We start from the raw sequence: 20,790 nt of genomic DNA on the forward strand, positions 1-20,790 counted from the left end.
AATTTTATGCAAATTTAATTTCAGACAAAAGTCGTGGCAAGCAGACAACACATGAAGCTGTTGCTCACTTGGTGGCGCTGTTCCCTTTGTTAACGTCTGCTGTTACTGAAACTCTACAAAATACAGAAATTCCAAGTTTTGAAACTGCTACAAAGGTAATAGTAACTTTTTGTGAAATAATACAATCGTAAAATATGTTGCTTTTTGTACAACTTTTGCTTATTCTGGTATAAGAAGCTTTCTCAGTCAGCATATAGGAAATATTAGTAGTCAGTTCAGTGTAACTATAATATGACTGCATGGTTAGTCCTGATTATAATCAAAATCATCTTAATGTGTTTATGAATGCAACATTTCGCAAATATAACTTTGTTTTCTTATTGATGTGTTAATGATGCAGTATTTCTGTAAATACAAGTCCTATTAATGTGTTTATGATGCAATATTTCCCAAATGTAGCTTTGGAAATAGAAGTCCTATTAATGTGTTTATGATGCAATATTTCCCAAATATAGCTTTGTAAATAGAAGTCCTATTAATGTGTTTATGATGCAATATTTCCCAAATATAGCTTTGTAAATAGAAGTCCTATTAATGTTGTTTATGATGCAATATTTCCCAAATGTAGCTTTGTAAATAGAAGTCCTATTAATGTGTTTATGATGCAATATTTCCCATATATAGCTTTGTAAATAGAAGTCCTATTAATGTGTTTATGATGCAATATTTCCCATATATAGCTTTGTAAATAGAAGTCCTATTAATGTGTTTATGATGCAGTATTTCCCAAATTTAGCATTGTAAATAGAAGTCCTATTTTGCTTATGATGCAATATTTCCCAAATGTAGCTTTTGTAATTAGAAGTCCTATGAATGTGTTTATGATGCAGTATTTCCCAAATATAGCTTTGTAAATAGAAGTCCTATGATTGTGTTTATGATGCAATATTACCTGGATACAGCTCTGTTAGTGGAAGTCCTATGAATGTGTTAATGGTGCATATTTTTCCTGATAGCTCTGATAATCAGATTCCTGTTATGTGTTTATGATGCAATATTTTCTTGATAAGTTCTCAATTATAAGGTTTTGAACGAAAACAGGGTTATTATAATGCCGAAGACAGGGGGTGGGCGGGCAGGCGTCAACTTTCGGTTTCGGTCAATTACTTTAGTTTGCTTTGGCCTATTGACACCAAACTTTATGTGGAGGTAGCTTATATCAAGAGGCAGCTTGGGATTGCTACCCAGGTGTCTGTGATCTAGGTCACTGTTACTAAAAATAGAAATTCAGTTTCTGCTAGTTTGCGTTAGCCTATTGACACCAAACTTGGTGTATGGGTAGCTTTTATCTGCTTAGGATTGCTAAACTTTATGTGTGGGTAGCTTATATCAAGAGGCAGCTTGGGATTGCTACCCAGGTGTCAGTGGTCAAGGTCAAGGTCATTGTTACTAAAAAAAGAAATTCAGTTTCCCCTCAATAATTTGAGTTTGCTTTGGCCTATTGACACTAAAGTTGATGTATGGGTAGTTCATATCAAGAGGCAGTTTTTGTTTGCTACCCAGGTGTCTGATCATGGTGAATGTATTCAGTTTTCACATAATAACTTGAGTTTGCTTTGACCTTTTGACACCAAACTTGTTGTGTAGCAGTTAGATATCTTGGAGTAAGGTCAAGGTCATTTGTTTACAATAGAATTTTCAGTTTCTACTCTGAATAACTTCATTGCACTTTGACCTATTGATTGCTCTCACATCAAAACTTGGTCATTGCGGCACTTCTTATAAAGTTCTGTTAGTGTATTTTCAAGAGAATAAAGCACTCTTAATGAGTAGAAGTTCTATAAATGTCTTTATGGTGCAATATGTGCAATATTTCCCAGATACAATTCTGTTAAATAATGAAAGTCGTTTAAATGTCTTTATTGTGCAATGTTTTCCGGATACGGTTGTGTTAATTGAAGTCCTATTCATTATGTCTTTTATATTTCCCTGTTAAATCCATTTAAAGAGGCACTCTACTCATACACTTGTACACTTTGAAATCGTTAAAAAAGTTTTTCATATTAAATATCTTCCTTATCTATCTATATTTTAGCAATGACTGGTGTACTATAAGTTATGAGGTAATTGCCTTATCCTCTAGAAATATAGACTTGTTAGCTAATATTGATAGCTGAAACAATCTAATTCCAGTTGTCAATTTGCCTGCTTGTTTTTTATGGACAAGTGAATCGTGCATAAACTGATTTGTTACAGTGATACGGACAATTACAGTCCAATCTAGATTGCAAAGGCAATTTGTAATTGGATTTATTGTTGATTTATTGTCAATCAATATATTCAGTGATAGAAACAGGCGTTATAAAGAGACATTGTCTTTGAAATAGACTGCCTCTGACATTTTGTCAAGTTTGGCGTGTTTGAACGGTGGAATTGGCAATTTCTTAAAACTTTGAGAAATTAATAACCACTCTTGTGCCTCACTTTCTCACGGATTGTCCCTTTTTTGTGTCTTTGATACTTTCTAATTTGTTTCAACATGTGATAGCTTGTCAGTAAGGCACATTCCAAGGGGAGATAAAATCATTTCTATTTTAACAATGAAATTATTGATCAAAATTTTTGAGACTTTTTTTTTAAAAGAATTGGAAAAACGGTATTACTTTTTTTTTTAAAGAATTGAAAATATTATTGCAAGAGAAAAGTGTCATAATTTCTGTGTTCACACATGACTTTAATTGTATTTTAATTTTTTTTTTCCTACGTTTAGATGATAATTAGTGAAATTTCCTTTGGTGTTTGGTCCAAAAATTTAAAGAGTTGTATTTGTTTAGTACAGTTTTTATAGTGTATATAGGAGTCACTCGGTGGTCAGTCGGTCGGTTGGTAAGTCGGTCGGTCCAGCGGTCCGTTGCATTTTCCTTGTCCGGAGCAAAACTTGAAGACTAATGATTGGAATTCAATATAACTTCATACAATGATGAAACACATTGAGAGGAAGTGCAGTGCACAAGAACCATAACTCTATCTTGACTAATTACAGAATTATTGCCCTTTGTTACTTTTCCTTGTCCTGAGCATAATTTGAAAACTACTGGTTGGAATTCAAAACAACTTCATACAATGGTCAAGCACAATAAGAGGAAGTGCAGTGCACAAGAACCATAACTCTTTCTTGACTCATTTAAAAGTTTTTGCCCTTTGTTACTTTTTATTGTCCAGTGCATAAATTAATGGTTGGAATTCAATGAAACTTTATACAATGGTAAAGGGCAATGAGAGGAAGTGCAGTGCACAAGAACCATAACTCTATTTGGACAAATTACAGTTACTGCCCTTTGTTACTTTTTTTGTCCAGTGCATAACTTGAAAACTAGTAGTTGGAATTCAGTACAACTTCATACAATGGTAAAGGGCAATGAGAGGAAGTGCAGTAAAAATAAACATAACTCCATTTTCAGTATTTGTAGAGTTATTGCCCTTTGTTCTTTTCCTTGTCCGGTGCATAACTTAAAAACTAATATTTAATGCAACTTCATACAATGGTCAAGTGCAATGAGGGGAAGTGCAGTGCTCAAGAAGCGTAACTCTTTCTGGACTTATTACAGAGTAATTCAATAAAACTTCATCAATAGTCAACCACATTAAAAGCAAATGCAACATACAGGAACCACAACTATCTTTAATTGCCCATAACCATAACTGTATTTCAATTCTTTTGCAAGGTATTCCGTTACTAGTAACTAGTGACTAGTAACTTCCTTATTTCCAAAGCAGTCTTGCGGGGGTATTAATCACATTTAGTGATAGTTCTAGTTTAGAGTTTGGACAATGTTTTATTGATTTTAGTTCACACATTTGTTTCACATAAATTGTTTTCTGAACTTTAATCTACCTTTATTCTATGGTTGAGATAAAGAATTGACATCAAACAGTGTATATTTGTTTATGCTTAACATACATAGAATGCTTACAGTTATATTGGCTTTGACTATGTTTTTAGTTTTGACAGATGAAATTCATTTTTGTTCAGCCTGACCTTGCTCAATACTCAATAGCTACTTAATTTTAATATTCTCATAACTGAAATTTCTTAAGTTTTTAAATTTGAAGCAGCTTCCCTTTGTGGCTGGGGGGTTGCCTTTACGGGGTTAGGCATCAGAATTGTAGCCACCATTCAACCCTGCGTGATTGTAAGAGGCAGCTAAATGGCTTTGAAATTACTGTAGTCTATGCATCTCTTAGCTCCAGCGGGTGAGGTGGTTTCACCCCTGGTGTTGCTTTAAGTTTGTATCTTTCCTGTTTTGGCTCCATATGACCTAGATTTTGTTGGTGCCCCTTAAGACCTAACAAACAAAACAAAAATTTGAAGCATCAAGTCTATCGCACAAACTCACTAGGATAAAGATTAAGTTACTGTTTTGAATATGTTACAGGTACTGGAAGGGTTACAATGGATATACAGGCTGTATGAATCAGCTGCTACCACGTTACACAGTCCTGAGGCAGCTTCTAGACTGGCACTCTTCTGGAAATGGCTACACAAGAAGTTGTTGGATGGTTCCCTTGGAAACTTAAGGTATAGTAATAGTGAAATGATAATTGGTTTTAATGATGAGGAGTTTTCATAAAATGATTTGTTTGAAGTCTTACTCTCTTGGTGATTAAGTAAAATGTTATTCTTAGTTGGTACATTATGATGGTTTAATTTATTCATTCATTTAGTATTTGATAAGTTGATTGAACAGTTGGTAACATTTTTATATGTAATTCAATCACAAAAGACAATTTTGTTTCTAAAAAAAATCATGGTTTTTAAGTGTAGCTTATTTGTTTTTCAGTGATAGTCTAAATGTGTCACCCATTGTTACTATACTACAAGGAATTCTGGGGAAAGATGACAGGAAGTGGAAGTTATTCATAAAGTTCTGGAGGTCATGGGGTCATCCTGCCCCATATTCAAGTGAAACTGATGCAGAATTGACAGTTAAAGCTGTCAGACTGTTCAAGTTGCTTGACTTTAGTTGTACAAAGTCAGAACTCCTCAATACACCAAAGGTGAAGTTGATACAAAGCAGACAACACTTTCTTCTGGAAGCTTGCCAATGTCTACTGGTAGGATCAGGAAATGAAGATCTTGAAATGAAAGGTAAAAAACCCTTACTAATTCTTACTTATGGTAGCAGAGATAAAATCTTTACTGTTTCACTTATATAAAGATCCAGCCCAGCTGACTAGGATCAATATTGTTAAATGTTCAGTTTTATAATTTGACATTAAAACCCTGCCAATTCGAACAAAAACTGTCCTGTATTCAAAACAGAACATGTTCATTTACAAGTTCAGCAGGACCGGGGCTAATCTAATTCAAAGCATCTAATATGCTTTAACCCATACCTCCTGTAGATTTGTGTCATGTACACAATATCCAAGACTTAAATATGATATTATTACTGTAAACACCTACAAAAGCAAATGTGTTTGTCAGAGCAAATTAATATTATTAAATGTTCAAATAAAATAAATGTAGAAAAAGCTGATTCCTTTGACACATGTTTTGATTTTAAATACTATTTGTAATATCACAAAGTTTCATTTGTTTGCAGAGAAAGCTATTCATGTATTACAAGAACTTCTTAGAGACCATGGCCTTATTAACATGGAAACAGATGGAGTTACCATGGAAACAGATGCTGAATCTCAAAGTAACAAATCAGATGACAGCAAGAGGCAAATACAGCTACCTCTAGACTTTGTACAGTTATGGCCCTTGTTTGAATACTCTTCAATTCTGGGAAGTTGGAGGATGCTTGGTGACCTTTGTGTGACCCAGTCAGATAATGAGAGAGCTCAGTCATTGGTCGATTATGCAGCACAGTTCACACCCATGTCTCCTACAGACCTTAGCTTCCTGATGAACATGACAAATGAAAAAGAGGTATGAATGAAAGATTTTTTCGAATATTTTTTAAATTGTATTGTTTAATTCATTGTGTTAAAGAATTCTGTTATAAAAATTTTGATAAATAAATGAATAATAAGGAGAATATTACATGAATGTATATTTTGCATTTCTTCAGTGGAAAATGATTGTATATCCATCAGAAAATTTACAGGTATAAAACACAAGTCTAATATATATGACGCCATGTACATTAGTATGATGTTTAAACATTAAAGATACAGAAACAAATAAATTGAATTCTTTCATACAGAAGTATTGAAGTACATGTATAGATCACTAATATACATGTTGTTTATTAAATATATCTTTTGTTACAGGTGTCACTACCAGCCACTGTCAGGCATGTTTTATATAGAATCAGACATTGTTGTGCAGTTAACAATACAACATACTGGCTAGAATGGTCAGATTTACCTAAGCAGGCCCCAGAAGACATTAGCAGTAGTAAAAAGGTAAACATTTCTTGCATCATCTCATAACAAAAGTACAAAGAATTATAAATAATAAATTGTGCAAACACACATTCATTTTTGGACAGAATTGTTTGTCTTATGTACAGTAATATCTGTACCAAAAACAAAAGCTAACATAGCCAAATATGTTTTAAATAAAACCTGTTTGAAAAGGAAATTTTCTTTCTCATAAAAGAATTTTTAATAATTGGTAAAGTATAATTAAACATAGAATGTAATGTGTTTTTAGTAGATTTTGTCCCTACTAAATAAAGTCCTTTAGGAAGTGTACCATTGTTTTAAGATGACAATCATTCATAATTCATTTAAATTTCAGTTGAACATGCATCAAGCTGTATTGTCGTTCATGCTGAGTAACCTGTTATCCAGAGCAGACGACAGTGTAACCGTGACAATTCCCTCCAATGTGAAGATCAGTGCTCCATTGAAGAGTTACACAAGGGAAATCACTCAGATGTCTCACATATCCAGACATATTTGGGCACATGTTGGAGATTACAGTGACGGTCATAAACAACCACAGTTAGTATAGTCAGTCACTAACCTTTCTTAATGAAATCAAAAAATTAGATTTGGTTTCTTATCACATAACCGTGCTGCTTTTGCAACTGCTTAAAAATGGTAATGCAGGTCCGTACATATATTTTGATGTGACGTTATTTACAGTATATAAACATAGCGTATGACGTGCTTTATTAGCGTTATACTAAAGTCGGGCCAATGAAAAATGGTTCTTTTTCACCCAAAACAATCTTTATTTTGGGTTTGTGATAAATAGAATATTAAATTTGGAAAGCTCATTATTAAATTTATTGAACTCGTTTAATAAAATAATATTATGCTCGCCAGAAATACGGTAATAAACTTACTCATTTAATATCCTCTATTTATTGTTTTGAGATAACAATTTACTCCAAGGTAGAATCTGAAGACTGTGAGTGTGGTGTAATTTTTCCACTTCCCATGCTGTTCATATGTCACAATGTTTGTTGAGGTAGTATGCTGCAGCTATGATAAAAACAATTATTCATGTTGACCTAAATATTTGTTGGTCAAAGTAAATGCCAAGAGGGCTTGTAAGTAAAATTTATTTTTGTTGATTTTAATTTATAGGGGGAAAAACAGTTTCTTTAACTATATCTTTTTCAACTGATCAATATTTTTTTTTTGGTTTTTGTATAAAATAGATTTAAATCTTTATAACATCATTTTCTTGCAGAGCTCTAGACATGTCAAGTCTATATGCATCGTTGGTACATACACTGAAATCCTGCAAACCTCTGATGGACACAGATCAAGAGTTATCACGTATGTTAGATACACTGTCTACATCAGATATCTCACAGAAATCATTTGAAGACCTTGATCAACTTCTGACAAGATGTTGTTCTCATCTAGACACAACCAGCAGTGAACAACTGAACAATGTTCGTACAAGCATGCAGGCTGTGATAACTGATCAGTCACATGACTTAGGTGCACTGGGAGTTGCGTGGATTAATCTGGGACAATTCAGTATGAGAATGCTAGCACCACAGGGACCTGTAGATCCTGTAGAGAAGGTGACAATAAAACTACAGTTGCTAAGAGACGAGGTTGGTAATATTTACTAGTAAAATATAAAAAATTCCTACAGATTATCAGAATTTTTAAGGCTTGACCAATTTAATATAGAAAAAAACTTCTTTGAGTTAAATCACTGTCAAGCCTTTTAGATGAAGCTCAAAAATCTTCTTGTATTTGCTGAAAAAATATGACGGACTTCTGCTAGCAGAACATTATAACAGCTTTAGTCCTGATTCTTTAGAAAAATAAAATCAGTATAATGACAAGACTATAATAACTAACATGCCAACTATCGCATTAACTTTCCCGTGCACTCAGTTTTAGGGCAAAAGAACGAATCTCAACTTTTCGGCTTAATAATAATAGTCGAGTGTTCCGAGTGAAAACGGAAGTGGTGCATGAAATACCGAATGACACCTTTAACCCATTACTTTATGAGCATTTTGTGAAAAATGGCTGTTTTCATTGAAAAGTCTCCCGTTACAAGTTCAAATTGCTATAATACTATAAAAACTGCTTCAACACTAATCAAACTTGGCACAAATGTTGACTGGACCATTGCCCTTGCAACAACATGCTCAGGCTTAAATTGTCTGTTACCATGGCAACGAGGGGACATCTCAAAATTGCCAAAAATCACTATTTTGCGTTGATTTTTTCCATCAAAATTGATTTCAAAGTGCTGCAACTTCTCAATGGATTGAGATAGAGTCAAATGCTTTTCAGCGTTGGTTACACGTTACCTTATGATCAATCTGGGGTCATTTACAGCCTCTCACAAGTCCAAAATTTTCTTGGCGATGAGGGGGACTCCGCCCCCCTTCAAACCCCCCCAAACAGAAGGGGGCACATCCCCCTTCTGGCAACCCCCTGATGTATCTTTTGGTTGGGGGGCCGCGCCGAAAAAGAGGTCACTTTTTTTAACAACATTTCTCAAACAAAAACAAGTGTTGGGGGCCTAAATAAGGCATTTTTCCATCATTTGAGACAACAAAAAGGGGGGGGGGTGAAAAAGGCGTTAAAAGGCGTGTATATGAAGTAATGGGTTAAAACAGAAAAATGAAAGGAATTTTTTAACGACTTCCCCCGTTCATAGGCTTTGCCTAATTTCATATTATATTTATAAACAATACCCTTTTTGTATGTTTTTAGTTAGGAGATATTGATACAGAGCTGGAAGTATTGTGTATGCACCATAGACTGGTTACAGGTCATGACCTATTAGAAGTTTCATCTGGACTGGTTCACCCTCGTGTACAGTACCTTAGAAACCAGTCTGATAAACTGAAAGCTCAGATAGAGGACCTGGAAAAACAAGTTGCATACAGACCTTCACCATCACAGGTAATGTATTATTGCCACGAAGATAAGACTTGTTGCATGATTCAAAGAAATGCTTGTGTAGCCAATGGAGTAGATAACTTTATTGAACTTTCATTTAGATTATCATTTAATGCTTTTATTATAAAACTGGGCAAAGTTTTATATAATTAAATAATGAGGTCTATGAAAGTGTTTGAGAGTAACTTTGTGTGGAGTTTACTTATAAGTTATAACATTATTCTTTAATTACAGTATAATCAGTTGGTGGTAGATATTCGAAACTTTATGGAGAGTGTATCATCTACTGAAAATGTTGCCAAACTTGTGAAGAAACTTAAAGCTCAGATAAACAGACCGTCCAAAAACATGACTGCACTACAGGAAGTGGAATTATGGGAAAGGTCACAGGACAAGTTCATAGAGACTGTAGAAGCAGAATATCCTCTATACAGAGATATAACTGCACCTTTCTTGTCAGCAATACAACAGGTCAGTATATAACACCATTGATGTCAATATGTTATAACTTGAGGGACTTGAAGAAATGTTTGTATTACACTGTTTTAAATTCTGTATTAAATCCTGTTTTAATATTATATCTCTAATTTTTCCTGCTTGTAAGTGATTTGTTGAGTAAAAAAAAATCTTGATAATATTACGGTTCTTAATCCTTCCAGTGTTGGAACGGCAATGGTTTAATTGTATCCGTTGTCACCAACATAGAGCCAGACCAGTCTGTTCAACCATGCAGTCTGACCAGACCCTAATACAGTTGCCTGACCAACTTAGGATTTTCATCCAATAATAAAAATGAACAGTTCGGAAATGTAACCTGCACAAGTCCATTGAAGGAATTCAGGAGGTTTAGAGTTAATGGTCTCATTTATGAGATATATTTATTGATTGTTTACTTTTTCAGATGGTCCATGGTATGAGTGTATTGTCTCATACAGCTAGACAAAATATTCTGCTGAAACAACTTGTCAAAACAGCTGATGTAGCAGTAAGTATACATGTATATAAATGTCTCAAAGAAATCTGTTTTTGTTTAAAGTCATTCAATATCTTTAACATGACATTGTGTAAAAAACTTATCTGTAGTAACCTTGTGTTAATATATCAAAGATTTCATGACTTATGTCGATAATATCATATAGAAAAGTTATCATTCTTTTAATTTCAGACAGCAAAAGCTTGCCTAGAGAAGATTGTTGTTTTAGTGGGCAAGTTTCCAACTTTGTCACATCAACAACCTTCATGTCATCATTTAGCAATGACCTTGACCTCTGACACCAGCCTCAGTTTGATGAAAACAGCTCTTTCTCAATCAGAATCTGAGGAAATTAACCTGTCACAAGTTGCTTCAGACAGGTAAAATTATAGAATGTTCTTACCTGAATAAGAAGAGCAGTAGAATTGTAACTTCTGGTTTCTGGTTTGATCCTCGGGCAAGATGAAATTTCTCCATGACAATCAATCCCGGACATGGTGTCTATTGGTTATTTAGACTCTCACTGCTGATGAAATAGTAGTTGGGCACTTGTGGAGATATTGATAAACACTGGTTTGTTATCCAGGAAAGCATATTAGGTGGACAGATTGCCGAGACATGACCAAATGAGTGTTAAAATCAGCATAAAAACAAATACCCAAGATACAAAAAATCATTATTTCAATGGTAATGTTATTGGATCAAAGATCATAATTGTTATTGGATCAAAGATCATAATTATGCTTTTGGAGAAAGTTTAATGAATAATTTACTCATCATACAAAATTGAACATAGAAATTTTATTTCAGGGATCAGCGGGAGGTCATATCAAAAAATATTATTTTGATGTTAGGCATTTTAAAGTGTTGTTTAAAGCCTTATAGTTCAAAGATGCAAATTCTATTTTGATTATCATGATAGCAGACATTTTTAAGATCAAAGTAAAACATAATTATTTTTCAGTGTGTTATCTAGTTGCTTGTTTATGGTACACAATGCCGTCAGCATAAGGAAGGAGTTGACCTCTGACCTTGTGATGACCTTGACCAAGATTCTGGAGATGTATGTGTTGTCATGGCAACAGGCAGAAGAGGAAAGGAAGGCCAAGGAGGAAGAGGATGCTGTTCTGTATCGCTACAAGTCACAGGTACATGGAGATGAGAGAAGTGAGGAGGAGCAACAAGAGGCCGACTTCCAGGAAAACTTCCCTCAATTTACACAAGACTTTGTTGATCTGGTTGGACCTAAATCTTTTGAAGATTCCACTGTTCGTAAGGAAGATGAACCTGTAACAGAAGCTGCAGCAGATGTTACTTTCAAAGTGACAAGCACACAGATGACACAGATCTTCCTTGTCTATCAGAAGCTTTACAAGCACCTGGTCAACACAGACTGGTATCAGCCAATCAAAGTTGAGCCTCTGCAACTACATGATTGGATCAAACCAATTCTGTCAAGTTACACTGCAGCTTCTTGTCTGTCCAAGCAACTAATAGATGTTCTGAGTAAGTTTATAGTGCTCCTATGCAAGTTAATCATATTAGTTAAACACAGTAGACAAAAGCACAATTATATTCATGTTTAAAGAACATTTTCAACAAAAAAGATTACTTTTTAGGCTTAAGTTGACCCAAAATCTTTCTGTTAAGAATTCTTTAGATCAAAAGAGCATATAAATGTATACATATCATGCATGAATATCTATTTTTTCACATGATTAAATAATAGTCAATGTTTTTCATTGTAAATTACAGAATGTAAGTCCATTTAGTATTAATACTTAAATTAAAAATTCATACTTTTAGTTTAGAAAATTTACGTTCCAGAGTTATATGAGTCATAGATATGTCATGATATTAAAAAGGAAGTAAATGTTGAAAAAAAAGAAAGAAATTAAACCATTTATTTACTCGTTTTCAACAAGTAACAATACATCTTGTATTTTAGGTAGTAGTGTAGATAAAGAGCTATTGGGAGGACATCTGGTGGTGTCAGCAGTACAACAGTTCTATATTCTTCAAGCCAACCAACAGGTAAACAATTATATAACCACAAAGACAAACTTGTAATCAGACACCTTTCTCCTATTTGAAAATTTTCTGTTCATATGTCATTTTGAAAGCAGGAAGTAAGTAAAATTTCATTTGTCATGATTGCATTTGTTTATTTAGGGCTTTCACTATGTGTTTAATGTGCATCTAGACCGACTTGAACCAAGATCCACATGTTGATGGTATATAATATTACACAAATTTATACACCAATATTACTCCAAATAAATGAAGTTTTTGACTGTGACATATTTCTTCTATGTTTTTTACTTGAACTTGTCAAGTAGATACAGAATTTTACTGACTGAAAACCATTTCCTTCACTGCCATTCCTTAACTGCTCAAATGATTGGAAAAATGTTAATCCTGATGTAAGCTTCAACCAGGAGGAACAGGAATAACACTCTAAAAAGCTTTTAATGTTATTTTTATCTGTGTAAATAATTTCAGTGTTCAAGTCCACTTGTGCCTGACAGAAATGTTTATGACATTTACCATGATACCAATGTTCCTGAAGTTATACAATGTTTGCCTGTTCTAAATTGTCTACGTGTACGTGTCCATGAACTTCAGCAAGAATGGCCTGACCATCCTACTCTAAAACAGGTAATGTTGAAAACAAGTTAGATTCATGTAATTTTATGCTAACTTGTTTGATGTCATTGGTAAAATGAATATAATGATTTATACATCATGTATTTGTCTCTCATTCTTGATAGTTCACAAGCACAAGTTTAATACAATCTATGACATAATATATATAATTTACAAAAAAATTCATAGCATAGCAAGAAATCAATAAGATTTTTTGTGAAAACACACATTTTTTGTATAACTGGTTCTGTGCTGTAAAATGGCGCTTTTTAAACCGTGTCCATAATAATACTAAATCTTGATTAAGATTGTTATACACTTTTGTAGCTGTATTAAAAATGCTGTCATATTCTACAATATTGACTGTTTTACTTTCAAATAGAAATCATAGTGTTTCTTGTGATCTTTTCCCACTGTGAAAAATAGAATCATCATTATCCATGTTTGTTTTTTTTCCATTAAGAATGTACAAAATTTCTTAGTCATAAGTATCAACTAAACAAATTTTGAATTTGTACTGTGTTTTTTTGTTTGTTCAATATTGTCTTGGAATTAAGGTACATGTAGTTTAGCAATTTATTATTGTCTAAGCAACTTAATTCATTCTTATGTATGTAATTATTTGCAGTTGTATATTTAATTTATTTACAGTTGTGTGAGATAATGGAAAGAATAGAAAGTTTCCCTATCACAAGTCCTGTGATGAAATTTCTTACTGGTATTGAGTTACTTCTACAAACAGCACAGGTATTTATAACATTTTGTCTTTGTCCGTTTTCCAATCTGATTTAAGTTATTTCTTGCATGAAGATCTGAATGCCACCATATTTGTTTCATTTAAAGGGCAAGATTGTTTTACCAGTTTACCTGCCGGCTGTATGGACAATGCCATGTTTGTTCTTGAAATCATGAAATTATCTACTCAGTATTGGTTTTCCAGCAGTTAAAATTAGAAACTTTATCACTTCCAAAATTGTGCATGCTCGCCGATGATAAGCTGTTTGAAATATAACAAGAAGGTGGTAACCTATCAGTGGTCATCGGATGTGTGCCGTTATTTAGGAGCTGATTGTAATCAGATTGTGGCTTTTCATGTAAGATACTAACCATTGTAGTTTTAAGCATGCAGAAATAATGGTAATGCGGTAATACGTTGAATGATTACTGTAAAAGTCAACAAAGCATCTTTTTGAAGGGCTCTTTTAACATCTTGCAGGCCTAAATAAACCAGCTTAGTTTTGAAGTCTTAATAAGTCACATAAACATTATTGTAATTGCAGGATTGGGAGAGCAATGCTTCCCAACATGTTTCCATGGCAACCCAGTTAGCTGATATATCAAGACTTATAGTACAATGGAGAAAACTAGAATTAAGGTAAGCTTCTTCTGATTCCAACAACTTCATTACATATTTGTGTACAGACTCTAAAACAATCCACAAGTTTCATTGTTTCTAGCACACAAGAATGACCTTCATTTCATTGCTAAAAATATGAAAAACAAGATCATCAAAGAAGAGTGGCGTTCAATGAGTGTCAGGTTATGCATTTGTTCAGACTGGACTATGTAATGGTCGCATAGATCTGTTATAATGGCCATAAGAAGTTAAGAGGGCCAATTCTTTTAAAGCATTTTATAAAATGAACTGCCTATTTGATTATACTACAGTTATAACTGACATATCAGATAAGTGTAACCATAAATTATGTTTTCCTAATTTTACAGTTGTTGGCTGAATGCACTTGACACAGAGTTACATAAATATAGATCCTCAGCCAGTAAATGGTGGTTCCATCTATATCAAGTTGTTATGTCCATTTTACAACCTCAGGTAGGATTGATGTCACAGAGTGTTTTGGCGTTTTTGGTGTGTTTTTTTAAAAAATACAAGTACAAGTTAACCATACACTTTTATTAGTACATGTATATTTTAGTACATGTATATTTAACATACCAGGTTTGGAAAAATAGAATACAACATATAGAACTAGTAATACCATTTCTGTAAAATATCAAAAGCAAAGCATTTCTATTTTACTTCTTTTTATGCCCCCAGGCATATAGTAATTGATCCCTCCATCCGGATGTCTATCCCTCTGTCAGTATGTGGTTAACCTTAAGCAGCAAGTTGGCTTTATCTTAAATGGACTCGTCAATCAACAGGAACATTGATTTTGTTTTTATGGATGGCAGCTTTAATAACATGCTTAAAAAAACAGTATCTTAAAACTATCAATAGCCTTTTCCCCATTTAAATGATTATGTAAATAGTATTGTTTTGTTTGAAGATTAATAGATATACATATGATAGGTTTTCTTTTTAATATAGGTTTTCTTTTTAATATACATGTATTATGATATAATTGTCTTCTGTTTGCAGGAGTCAGATGAAGCTAGCACTCTGGATGATGTAATCAAATCACTGAAACATTTTGTCGAACAAGGTACCCTCGGTGACTTTCAAACTAGACTTGAAATGTTGCTGAGTTTCCATTGCAATCTGGTTACCATGACAACATTTGAGGGTCAATCTGTTGCCATAACAACAACAGAATCACAACTGTCAGAAACAATGGAAACAGTAAGAAAGGATCTGCAGAATGTGTTATGGAATATGTACCAGTTTTACTCTAGGTTTAGTCCATCCATACAAGCAGAGCTTGATAGACAGAGGGCACCTTTGGAGAAAGAGCTTAAGGTATGTAAACAAAGTTTACAAAGTTTCTAGTCATTGTCTTTAATACCTACCACCCTATATATCTCAAATGGATTGCCCATCCTTCAATCTGGACAAAACCATTCATCATTTTTAGGTAAATTACTAGTTGAATAACTAACAGTGTAGACCATAATCATGATCAGATGGGACGGATTTACCAGGTGATGATGGTCTGCAGTGGTCACATGGGTAGAATTAGTTGCCGCTAGCAGACTAAGGATGATTGATCTGCAATATGCAACATTGCCCTGTTTTGAGTGTTGGAATTGTCAGTTGTTAATTATAGAGGTTTGACATTTAACAGCCAACAGTAGATTTGGAGGCTGCCCAAGAGTAAATATAATAGATATTATTACGTTAAAATGTTTAATATTTTCATTAATATTTACCATGAATATGTGTGCCCTAGTGATAGAATGATTGCTTCTTCTGGTTGAGGCATTAGAATTGCAGCCACAGTTTAACAGTGCATAATCATAAGAGACGACTAATTGGGTTAGAATAAGTGGAGTCTATGCATTTCTTAGCTCCAGCTGGTCATGAGATTTTGACCCCTGGTGTTGCTTTAAGTTTGTTACACCAGATGTTAGCCAAAAACATCTTCCCTGTTTCTGCGTCATATGACCTTATTTGTGCACCATTAAACCAAACAAACAAAAAACATGATGACATGTATGAAATTTAGATATTCATAGAATAAAACACTGATGTATAAATGTAATGGTTTAATAATGCATTTGTTATGTCATGTCATAACCTCTAAATTTGATTAAATACATGTGTATTATTGTTTGATATTTTCAGGGATTTGTAAAGATTGCACGCTGGTCAGACATTAATTATTGGGCACTGAAACAGGCTACTGAGAAAACACACAGAACATTGCATAAACATATAAAACATTTTCAGGTAAAACAAAATATAGTCTTTAATACTTTTTTTCCCATATTCGAGATTCAAGAGTATTTCAATAAGCTTATAGCTTCCAACACAATCAAACTAAAAATAAATTGGTATAAACTGAAACTTTTTTTATTTTTTCAATGCTGAATATTTCTTTCATTATTTTGGAAAGAAGTTTTTAGTTTATCATTATACCTCCATCACATAAATGAGAAGTAGGTGGTCTATACTGGAAACCATGTTATAGTGTTGGTAGTTTAGTCAGCCCTCTCCAAAATTTCTTGTCTGCTCTATAAATCTTATACTCTTTAAACTTGGCTCCTATGTTCACTTCAACAAGGTGATATGCACAATCCATGCTTCTGCTGTGCTGGCTCAAGGTCATCAATTACGGTCAAATGTCAGAGATTTTGTGTCAACCTATTGAAGGATTTTCTTCAAACTTGGCAAAATGTTCCCATGTGCAGAACCCATGCTTCCTATGTGCTTGTTTAAGGTCATAAGGCCAAAATTTGATGTCAAATAATTATTTGTCCACACTTATATATATATATATTTTTTTTTTCCTTCCAACACCATTTTAATTAGTTGCACATTTTCAATATAGAGTATTATGGAGCAGCCAGTGAAGGGGATTATGGGAGATGTAGACACTGGCTCTACCACATCAGGGGCAGATCACTCTATTTGGTCAGATAAATTGAGTCAATACCAAGACAACTTTCAAAGACAGATACAACAGTTCAAGGTATGATTGAGAAATTTTTTTCTATATTAGAACAAAAGGCATAAATACAGCTTTTTTGAGACAAACGAAAAAAAAATCACTTTATAAGTAATATATCAGCTGTTAATACTTGATTAATACATTGTATTACAAAATGTTAAATTTAAATTCAAATTTGCAATATATTTTTTTGCATTGCTTATTTTCCTTTTTTATTTGTGACCAAATGAAAGAATGGCAAGCTAAGTATTAATTTTGTGTAGTTGTAGCGTATTATTATACCCCTGCACAACAAAGTTGTAAGGGGGGTATACTGGAATCAGCTCGTCCGTCCGTCCGGCTGTCCGTCGGTTTTTTCTTGTCCGCCCAATAACTAAAGATTCCTTTGACCCTTAGTCTTCATATTTGGCATGGAGGTTAGTCATGATTAGTAGATGATCCCTATTGATTTTGAGGTCACCAGGTTAAAGGTCAAGGTCACAGGGGCCTTGACTTCAAAAAGCTTGTCCGCCCAAAAACTTAAGATTCCTTTGACCTACAGTCGTCATATTTGGCATGGAGGTTAGTCATGATTAGTAGATGACCCCTAATGATATTGAGGTCACCAGGTCAAAGGTCAAGGTCACAGGGGCCTTGACTTCAAAAAGCTTGTCCGCCCAATAACTTAAGACCCCTTTGACCTGGCATGGAGGTTAGTCATGATTAGTAGATGACCCCTATTGATTTTGAGGTCACCAGGTCAAAGGTCAAGGTCACAGGGACTTTGACTTCAAAAAGTTTGTCTGCCCAATAACTTTAGATTCCTTTGACCCACAGTCTTCATATTTGGCATGGATGTTGATCATGATTAGTAGATGACCCCTTTTGATTTTGAGGTCACTGGATCAAAGGTCAAGGTCATAGGGACTTTGACTTCAAAAAGTTTGTTCACCCATTAACTTAAGATTCCTTTGACCCACAGTCTTCATATTTGGTATGGATGTTGATCATGACTATAAGGTGACCCCTATTGATTTTGAAGTCACTGGGTCAAAGGTCAAGGTCACAGGGACCTTGACAAAAAAAAAGCTTTTCTTCTCAATTGCTAAAGAATGTCCTGTCCGCAATGTATTGACATTTTCACATTTGAAGCATGTAGAATACATAACTTAGCAATGCACTGGCTTAGTAACCTCAGATTTGGCAGGGAGGTTGTCCTTGAGCTCTAAATGGCCACTGTTGATTCTGACAAAGTGGTATGCGGGGGTTTTCACGCCATGATAGTGGCAGTTCTAGTTATTATAATTATCTTTCTTAAATTTGTAATTATGGTGAAAATGAAATGATGCAGATGAAACTATCTTTGTTATTTAATACATTATAAGGTATTAATGGCATTATTTTAATATCTATATTACTGTCTTATCTTCTGTCTTTTTTTCATATTCTGATATTTAGGAAAACAATATTTTTTAGTTGTTATAGATATAAAGATAATAATGATAATAATGACTATAAAGATAATAATGATAATAATGACTATATTTGAAGGTGAAGGAGCAGCAGACGGCAGTATTGTTGTCAGCGGAGAGATTCCCTCTACAGTATAAACTTGTACATCTGTGTACACGATTAAACAAGCATTGGAGACAGATTGTTAACTCAGCACAATATTGTCACAATATCATAACCCTAGACGCATTTACAGGTGGGATTTTTATGTTCTTTTACATTTACTCCTAACTTACTGTATTTAATGGACAAACTCATATAGTTTCGATTTTTGGAATTTTCTTGTATCAAAATTTGGGATATCAAGATAAAAATAAGAAATTTGCCAGCCAACAGTGTAAAGTCTGGTCAGACTTGACAGAGGTAGAAGCTCTGTACTGGTGGCAAAGCTAATAACTTTGGGTTGCTCTTTTAAATAGGGTTTTATTAACCTTTTGGCAGAGATTTTGTGCACAAGTGATTTGCTCTAAAGACAACATACTACCATATTAATTTCATACAGGCATTTTCGAAGTAGTCTTTTATAAAATTTAAACACCTAATTTTTGCAGCAGATATATGGCTTTATAAACTTTTAGTAAATGATTAGTCAGTTAGATCTTCACCTTTGAACAGTTACCTTAGCTTGAAGTTGTTCTGTTGATATAGAGTAAACGTGCTAGTCCTGTGAAATTAGTTGTGTTACTTCATTTTTAGCTCGACTATTCGATAAGAATAAGTAGAGCTATTGCAGTCACCCGAGCGTCGGCGTCGGCGTAACCACTTATGTTAAAGTTTTTGTAATAGTTCAAATATTTTCAAAGTCCATAGACATATGGCTTTGAAACTTTGCACACTTGTTCACCATCATGACCCCAACCTGTAGACAGGAGGAGGTAACTCTATCAAGCATTTTGACAGAATTATGCCCCTTTTTCGACTTAGAATTTAGGTTAAAGTTTTTGTAATAGTTCAAATATTTTCAAAGTCCATTGACATATGGCTTTGAAACTTTGCACACTTGTTCACCATCATGACCCCAACCTGTAGACAGGAGGAGGTAACTCTATCAAGCATTTTGACAGAATTATGCCCCTTTTCGACTTAGAATTTACGTTAAAGTTTTTGTAATAGTTCAAATATTTTCAAAGTCCATTGACATATGGCTTTGAAACTTTGCACACTTGTTCACCATCATGACCCCAACCTGTAGACAAGAGGAGGTAACTCTATCAAGCATTTTGACAGAATTATGCCCCTTTTTCGACTTAGAATTTACGTTAAAGTTTTTGTAATAGTTCAAATATTTTCAAAGTCCATTGACATATGGCTTTGAAACTTTGCACACTTGTTCACCATCATGACCCCAACCTGTAGACAAGAGGAGGTAACTCTATCAAGCATTTTGACAGAATTATGCCCCTTTTTCGACTTAGAATTTACGTTAAAGTTTTTGTAATAGTTCAAATATTTTCAAAGTCCATTGACATATGGCTTTGAAACTTTGCACACTTGTTCACTATCATGACCCCAACCTGTAGACAAGAGGAGGTAACTCTATCAAGCATTTTGACAGAATTATGCCCCTTTTTCGACTTAGAATTTACGTTAAAGTTTTTGTAATAGTTCAAATATTTTCAAAGTCCATTGACATATGGCTTTGAAACTTTGCACACTTGTTCACCATCATGACCCCAACCTGTAGACAAGAGGAGGTAACTCTATCAAGCATTTTGACAGAATTATGCCCCTTTTTCGACTTAGAATTTACGTTAAAGTTTTTGTAATAGTTCAAATATTTTCAAGTCCATTGACATATGGCTTTGAAACTTTGCACACTTGTTCACCATCATGACCCCAACCTGTAAACAGGAGGAGGTAACTGTATCAAGCATTTTTTTTACTATCAAACACTAAGAATAGTCGAGCGTTGCTGTCCTACCGACAGCTCTTGTTAAATTTTGCTGTAAGCATAATCTGTAACTGTTAAAAATATTAGTTCTCTTC

At 33.9% G+C, this 20,790-nt stretch overlaps 1 protein-coding gene across 1 annotated transcript in view; it reads left to right on the plus strand.

Annotated features, from left to right (window-relative positions):
- LOC132726049 (midasin-like) overlaps positions 1-19,000 on the plus strand; it is a gene marked incomplete at its 3' end in the record, with an annotated part of 111,046 nt that extends 92,046 nt beyond the window's left edge. The window contains 21 exon segments of the mRNA XM_060711298.1: positions 25-155; positions 4,437-4,579; positions 4,842-5,149; positions 5,607-5,938; positions 6,283-6,417; positions 6,755-6,960; positions 7,658-8,033; positions 9,157-9,348; positions 9,580-9,816; positions 10,247-10,330; positions 10,511-10,698; positions 11,283-11,824; positions 12,267-12,352; positions 12,821-12,976; positions 13,616-13,711; positions 14,245-14,339; positions 14,690-14,795; positions 15,345-15,662; positions 16,488-16,592; positions 17,194-17,334; positions 18,844-19,000. Of these exon segments, the coding sequence (XP_060567281.1) occupies positions 25-155; positions 4,437-4,579; positions 4,842-5,149; positions 5,607-5,938; positions 6,283-6,417; positions 6,755-6,960; positions 7,658-8,033; positions 9,157-9,348; positions 9,580-9,816; positions 10,247-10,330; positions 10,511-10,698; positions 11,283-11,824; positions 12,267-12,352; positions 12,821-12,976; positions 13,616-13,711; positions 14,245-14,339; positions 14,690-14,795; positions 15,345-15,662; positions 16,488-16,592; positions 17,194-17,334; positions 18,844-19,000 (4,134 nt within the window).
- Positions 19,001-20,790: the final 1,790 nt, after the last annotated feature.

The sequence above is a fragment of the Ruditapes philippinarum genome, unplaced genomic scaffold (assembly GCF_026571515.1).
Source record: "Ruditapes philippinarum isolate M1 unplaced genomic scaffold, ASM2657151v2 ctg1249_1_1_1_1, whole genome shotgun sequence".
NCBI lineage: Eukaryota > Metazoa > Mollusca > Bivalvia > Venerida > Veneridae > Ruditapes > Ruditapes philippinarum.